At 44.5% G+C, this 7,502-nt stretch overlaps 1 protein-coding gene across 4 annotated transcripts in view; it reads right to left on the reverse strand.

Moving 5' to 3' along the window:
* Positions 1–7,502, reverse strand: part of UPF3A (UPF3A, regulator of nonsense mediated mRNA decay) — a 29,809-nt gene that overhangs the window by 6,491 nt on the left and 15,816 nt on the right. Inside the window, exons 8-9 of one of the 4 annotated variants that reach the window (XM_023519198.1) lie at positions 3,516–3,673; positions 1,226–1,418 (exon numbers count right to left, since the gene is read on the reverse strand). The exons of 1 other annotated variant lie outside the window; for it this stretch is intronic. In XM_023519198.1, the coding sequence (XP_023374966.1) occupies positions 1,226–1,418; positions 3,516–3,673 (351 nt within the window). Of the gene's footprint in view, positions 1–1,081; positions 1,419–3,515; positions 3,674–7,502 lie in introns of those variants that run through there. 2 more of the 4 variants (XM_012811531.2, XM_023519199.1) reach the window with 2 other exon arrangements.

A 7,502-nucleotide genomic window follows, 5' to 3' on the forward strand; every position in this document is an offset into this window, starting at 1 on the left:
CTGTAAGAAAGAATACAAGCAGTTTGGATAATATGTATAGATCTAATACAATGAACTGATCCACTTTACTACTAAAGAAGAATTATTCTATCTCTGTCAACTTAATTTACGACAATGCAAAATGTTAACTAATATTAACCTATTATGATAAGTATGACAAGATGATACTCCTCTTGTGTGTGTGGTGTGTATGTGGGTGTCTATGTCTCTGTGTGGTGTGTTTGTCTGTCTGTTGAGCTCTGGTGCTGGGCTTCAGGAATACCCATCCTCTTCCTCAGGCCTGGCAGCTGTTGCTCTCTGTATACTTTTTTCAGTTCTCATTCTTACTCCTGCACCTTCAGGAATCTAATAACAGAGCAGTGAGTGTTTTCTAAAAAGAGGACATTCACAGTTCCCCAGTGTGAGATGGGAAGCAGGACTAATCCATGTGGAAACTGCTGATTAGTAATATTAATATTAGTTTTGGTTCATGTAGAAAGCATTCTTGAAACGATGAAAAGCTCAGAGATGGAGAATGGACAAGGGACTGCCAGGGGTCCAGGGCCAAGGAGGAAGGTATGAACTGGAACCCTGAAAGCCCCTCAACTCAGGGAGCCCTGGTGTGGGCTGGCCCTGCCAGGAAATGATACCACCTGTGATGCTTCTTGGGAAAAAGTGACCTGAACAAAAACTAACTTCAAACTTCTGAAGGAGAAGCCATTTGTTGGGCTAAGTGGGTTCACTGTCTGTACAGAATTCAACTTATGGGTGTTTGTGGGCCATTTGATTACTCAGTAATAATCAGACTGTTGTTAATAACGTAAAAGAAAGATCATCAGTATTTTCTTGTCTTTAAGGGTGAGTGTAAACTTACCTTATTCTCAAGCAAATGGTATAAACATGCTAGTTTTATACCAAATAAAATCCTTTTTCCTGGTGAAAAATAACTTGAATCTCTAAGATGACTTCCAGTGTCATTGTAGAACATGACTTTCAGGAGTAACTGCTCTAGTAAACACTGACCCCCTCAACGTCCTAAGTTCCCCAAGATAGCACAAGGACCCCTCATACCGCCAGAGCACAAAACTGGACCTCAAGACACTTAAAAGAGTTTTTCTTTTAGGGTTTAATAAAGACCTTATTTCCCAGCTGTCCCTGTCTGGGTGCGGGACTATAATCACACCTCTGCCCTCTTCTGGGTCTCTCTGCGGCCTCCCCGGGGGCGCTGCCGTGCTGGCCACCCTACCTCCCTCTCTCTGTCTGGGGCAGATGCTTTCGCCCATCTTGGCTCATCTTCACTCCTCCCCGAGAGCCCGCCCAGCTGGCGGTGAGCTCTGTGCTTCCTGTTGTCGTCCGTAAGCTGTCTTTGTGCTTCCGGTTCTTTTTCTCGAGACCTTCTGTCCATGTCCCTGTGCTCTTTGTCACTGACATTTTGTGACCTGTGATTCAACACAAAGGACCAGAGACCTTACGTACACTGTTTATTGATACCTGTCTTCCTTTCTAGACTATAAGTTCCCAAAATGCAGGGAATAGAGAAGCTGTGCTCAGCACTGCATTGCTGAGCTTATACAGTGCCTGGCATACAGCAGGCATTCAACAGAAAACTGATGGAAAGATGGACAAGTAAATAGTAAAAGTAACAATAGAACTCACTAACAGTAACAATAGAACTTGCCATTATACTAGAGTGATAAGCCTTACTGCTAAGATACTTTATATATTTATTTCTACTTCTCAATAACTTTCCAAGGTAAATATAACATCCCCCTCCTCTTTTTCTCAAAGTAATGAGACTGAAAGCATATGAGTATCTGTCCCAGGAGGCCAGGTGCATGCGCCAGGATGCATCCCTGGTACTAACAGTTTGATTTTCTGCTCTAAGCACAGCTAAAATTAACTAAAATTTAATGATGTCAGGTTAATTACATTTATGCACATACTAAAATATTACATGAATAGTAAATAAATGAATGGCTGCTTAACTCATCTGCTTCTTCAACTCTTTCCCTCCACAGACTGGGGAAAAGTCCTCACACCGCAGATGGTGCACTGCCCCACCCCACCAGACACTACAGATCCACAAGCAAAGTGAACTGTGCCAGGAGTGTGGCAGCACGCCCTGACCTGCCCTAAACAGTAAGAGAAACATATGTAAACACAGTGCTAGAAGGTCATGAATTTGATAACTGTATGTAAACTGATTTTATAAAGATAGCAAATAAACTAAAATAGGGAAAAATAGGGAAATATTTCCCCAAAATAGGGAAAAATAGTTTCTCAGAAAATCTGTAAAAAAAGGCAGTAAGAAATCCTTCAAATCATTGTGATTCTGGGAAATTGGCAGCCACTGACCCTCCCAACTAAAATCCACTAGTACTTGGCTCAGCACCCATAGCTCAGTGAGTAGGGCACCAACCACATACACCAAAGGTGGCAGGTTGAAGCCCAGCCAGGGCCTGTTAAACAACAATGACAACTGTACCCAAAAAATAGACGGGCGCTGTGGATGACGCCTATAGTCCCAGTTACTTAGAAGGATGAGGCAAGAGAGTCACTTAAGCCCAAGAGAGTTTGAGGTTGCTGTGAGCGGTGACGCCACCAACACTCTACCGAGGGCAACATAGTGAGACTCTGTCTCAAAAAAATAAGTAAATAAAATAAAAAATATAAAATCCACTCATACCACTGTTCTGAACAACGGACCCAGGTACCAGGACACTTAGGGTGTCCAGATGCAGCAAATAAGCAAGTGCCTTGGGTCAGGCCTTGCCCGACAGGCCCCTCCTGACCAGCATCCAGCCCAGTGGGCAGATGATGCTGTGTCCAGAGAAGGAGACACACAGAGGTGCAGGACTGACACAGACTACACACCTAAGACCATCACTGGGGGCATGTGTGAGAACAACTTAAAAAAAAAATGACAGCACTTAAAACTTAAAATTCTCTATCATGAAAGGCTTTCCAGCCCTAAAAGACAGAATTCTATAAATAAAGTAAAAGAGGCTAGAAGAGCAAACAGGAAAGAGATTGCAAAACAGGGAGAAAAATGGCAATTGATAAAAATCACAAAGGAAGACAGCTTGGGATACAAGTTTGTTTGTTTGCTTGCAGTTTTTGGCTGGGGCTGGGTTTTAACCCGCCACCTCCAGCATATGGGGCCAGCACCTTACTCCTTTGGAGCTACAGTTGCCACCCGACAGCTGGGGAGACAGACCCTATAGACCTGACATGCAGTAATGGGTGTAAGAGGAAGGCTTCAGGGGAGAAAGAAGAAGATAAACAGCTAAGAAAATAATAGGAGAGATTTCCCTGATTTGAAGAATTGTGACCTCACCAACTTCCTGGCCTGAACAATAAGAAAAACATGGACCGGTATATCCTAGCATCCTTTTGGTTTCTGAGAATACTGTGAAATATAAATGCTCATACTGACAAAGGGTGTGTCCCTAGGACTTAATGCTATTGTGGCCGTAACAAGGAAATGCCCGATTCTTCCTGGGCTGATGCAGGTGTGAGCACAAGAACACACTCACTTCTCCCTGGGCTCCTCTAGGCAGCTCTCCAAGGGTCCAGCTTTTGCAACTGTACAAGCAGCACGGGCTTCGTGTTTTCCATCTCCAACATCAATTTCTTCTCTTTCTCTGGGTTTCTCTGTGGTTGGTTCCTCTCCCTTTTCCAGTTTCTTAAGAAGCTGAGAAATTATGTTAGCAAAATATTACTGAGCATGTTATAAAAGAAGTTGTTGAATAAATAATTAAAACTATAAACCAGGGCAGCACCTGTGGCTCAGTGAGTGGGGCGCCGGCCCTATATACTGAGGGTGGAGGGTTTGTGCCTGTCCCCAGCCAAACTGCAACAAAAAATAGCCGGGCATTGTGGCGGGAGCCTGTAGTCCCAGTTACTCAGGAGGCTGAGGCAAGAGAATCCCCTAAGCCCAAGAACTGGAGGTTGCTGTGAGCTGTGACACTATGGCACTCTACCGAGGATGACACAGTGAGACTCTGTCTAAAAAAAAAAAAAAAAAAAAAAAATATATATATATATATATATAAACCAATATTGAGTTTGAACAGCAAACCAATGTTTGAACAGCAAAAGAATGTAAGATAAAGATCTTACATTGATACTGAGTTTGATACTGAGTGGAACATCCAGTCAAAAAAATATTTTGTAGTCATGAGAAACTATGTGAGATGCTAATGTGATGAAGATGCTACACTAATGAATAAAAGAATGCTACAAACAGAACACAAGGATTCCCTTTCTATGGCCATGTTAACACACACAGAGACTGTGGGAAGCTGTCTGCAGAGAACACAGTGATTATTTCCAGGGGGCAGAACTGAGACACTTTGTTTATCTACAGGGTGTAGTTTTCTTAAAATACACAAGTACTACATATGCAATAAGGAAAAAATGAACATTTCTAAAAAGGCTGCTTTACACTGATGACTTTCAGAATAAAGTTTTCTTTTTTTATAAATTTTATTTATTTACTTGAGACAGAGTCTCACTTTGTCACCCTTGGTAGAGTGCTGTGGCGTCAAAGCTCACAGCAAACTCAAACTCTTGGGCTCAAGTGAGTCTCTTGCCTCAGTCTCTGGGTATCTGGGACTATAGGCACCCGCCACAACACTCAGCTATTTTTAGAAGCAGGGTCTTGCTCTGGCTCAGGATAGTCTTGAACCTGTGAGCTCAAGCAATCCATCTGCCTCGGCCTCCCAGAGTGTCAGAATTACAGCGTGAGCCGCTGCACCTGGCTAGTTTAATGTTTTCAAAACATTTATTCTCTTTCATGAAACAGAATTAGCAAGCCACTAACATACTGGTTTGCCATGTCTTTGCACCCCAGCCTCCTCTGCTTGTGGCTGCATACTTTCCAGGACTACAGCACCATAGGTAGTGTCACTGGTGGAACAAAAACAGAAGGGATCTTCTGAAAATTCTGTTTTCATACCTGAAAGGGGACATATTTCAAATTGCAGTGTAGCAGAGCTGTGCAGACACCATCAACTAAATAAGTTCATCTAAGGATGAAACTCACAGAGGCACAGCAGCATGGACCACTTCTCACTGCGCTGTGTCAGCCCACGACATCCTTCTGTGCAATCTGCCAACTAGTGTGTTCTTTCAGGTAACTGTCTATTCTTTCTTTTACAACAATAATGTATTTGTAACAGATGAAAGCCATAGGTAAGAGAAAAAAATCTGCATGTGGCCATGCAGTCACCAAAAGTCTCATGCACTAGCAAAGGATCCTCCTCACACTCCTAACCCCAAACATGTGGTGTCTTTGCTCACACTTCACACCAACACCAGCTGGGGCGCACGTTCAATGCAGCTCCGACACTGCCTATCTGGAGTCAGTGTCAGACCCCAGAAGGAAAGACTCAGTTCCACAAGACAGCTACCACTGCAGACAACAGTGTTGAGTCCCAGGGTGTCACGGGTACGACCACAGCCTCCCCTCAGGTTTGACAGTTTGCCACAATGGCTTGCACAACTCAGGAAGGCACTTTCCTTATTATTACCAGATTATAAAGGATATAAGCTCATGAACGTGAAAGGGAAGCCTAGGGTGGGGTAGGAGGGATTGGGATGCTCAGATTCCATGCTGTAACCCTCACAGAGCCTTGGACTGCTTACCAACCCAGAAGACCCTTTTAAGTTTTTTCACAGAAGTATCGTCATGTTAAACACAACTGACAAAATCACTGGCCACTGGTGGGCAGCTTGCTCCCTCCCTCAACCCCTCTCCTATTGAGGTCTGGGGGTACTATGAGACCCAACCCTCAAATCCTGCTTGGTCTTTCTCGAGACCAGCCCCATCCTGAAGCTGTGCAGAGACCCCCAGCTCTCAGCTACCTCACTGGCACACGAGATGCTCTTTATGGCACAGCAGATTCCAAGGTCTCAGAAGCTGTGTGCCAGTAACCAGGGATTAAGATCCTGCATGAGGCACCAACAAGGTGGTTGCGAATGAAAAAGATGTGCCCTGCACTGAAGGAGGTGGAAGCTGAAATTCTAGCTGGGGCAGCAGTGGTCAGGTAGGAGAGGAATGGCCTGCAAGTGACAAAGTATTAGAAAGGAAACAAACAGGAACAAGATAACCTCAGAACACTATAAAATGGTTACAGTAAGGGGAAAAGGAAAAGTCCAGGAGGGCTCTTTGTGGAGAAAAGACAGGGACGGAGACCCAGTGCCAAGGAGCCATGGTGTATCTGAAGAAAGCTCCCCGTGGAGGACAACAGGACAAGGTCTTAGCTGGACCCAGCAGCTGGGAACAGTGGCCACCCTCAGGTGTGCTCTCAGCTGTACACTCGCTCTGTGCACTGGTCACATTTACCCTCATATGGGCTCCCATGACACACATGTAACCTTTTTGAAAAAATTATTTCTTGAGACAGAGTCTCACTCACTCTGTCACCCAGGCCATATGACTGTGGTGTCATAGTTCACAGCAACCTCACAACCTCACACTCTTGGGGTCCAGTGATCCTCTTGCCTCAGCCTTCTAAGTAGCTGGGACTTTAGGAACCTGTCACTACGTCCAGCTAGTTTTTCAATTTTTTTTTTTTTTTGAGACAGAGACAGAGTCTCACTATGTCGCCGTAGGTAGAATGTCGTGGCATCACAGCTCACAGCAACTTCAAACTCTTGGGCTTAAGCAATTCTCTTGCCTCAGCCTCTCCAATAGCTGGGACTACAGACGCCTGCTACAACGTCTGGCTATTTTTTGATTGCATTTGTCATTGTTCTTTTAGCAGGCCCGGGCCAGGCTTGAACCTGCCGCTTTCGGTGTATGTGGCCGATGCCCAACTCAGTGAGTTACTGGCACCAAGCCTAGTTTTTCTACTTTTAGCAGGACAGGATCTTGCTCTTGCTCAGGCTGGTTTCAAACTCATGAGCTCAAGCAATCCACTGGCTTGGCCTCTCAAAGTGCTAGGATTACAGGTGTGAGCTACAGCACCTGGCCGACACATAACTTTTAAAAGGCTTTATGTGAAAAAGCACACAACCTTCCTAGATACATATTACCTACAGTCTATAATTTATGTATTCAGAAATTTTACTCTCTAATTTCTTACTTCAGCATAAGCAAGTACAGTGAGAAGTTCCAGAGCCATGGGGGATAGGACACAGCTGGGCAGCTCTCCAGTGTGGTGCTGTCTTTATTAATAGATGCGAGTGAAGGTGTCTCTCTGCCCTTCTATCTTTAGGCAGTTGATTCTTAATTTGGCATTTCTCCACAGGTTTTAAAAAGAATTTCAATTCTCCAAGTGATCTGTAAATTAGACATCCCCACAGTGGACACCAATGCTAACTCAACACTATACCTGGAGCTGGTAACAATACAGGGAAATTTCACCTACAATGTTGGGCAGAATCCCAGACCCTCCTCAGGACAGGTGTGGTCGCTCATTGTCACTGGGTCTAATTTGCCATCAAGAGTTTGTTTCGGCTCGGCGCCTGTGGCTCAAGTGGCTAAGGTGCCAGCCACATACACCTAAGGTGGCGGG

Source organism: Otolemur garnettii, unplaced genomic scaffold, assembly GCF_000181295.1.
Source record: "Otolemur garnettii isolate 467f Iridium unplaced genomic scaffold, OtoGar3 scaffold00161, whole genome shotgun sequence".
In the NCBI taxonomy this organism is placed as follows: Eukaryota; Metazoa; Chordata; class Mammalia; order Primates; family Galagidae; genus Otolemur; species Otolemur garnettii.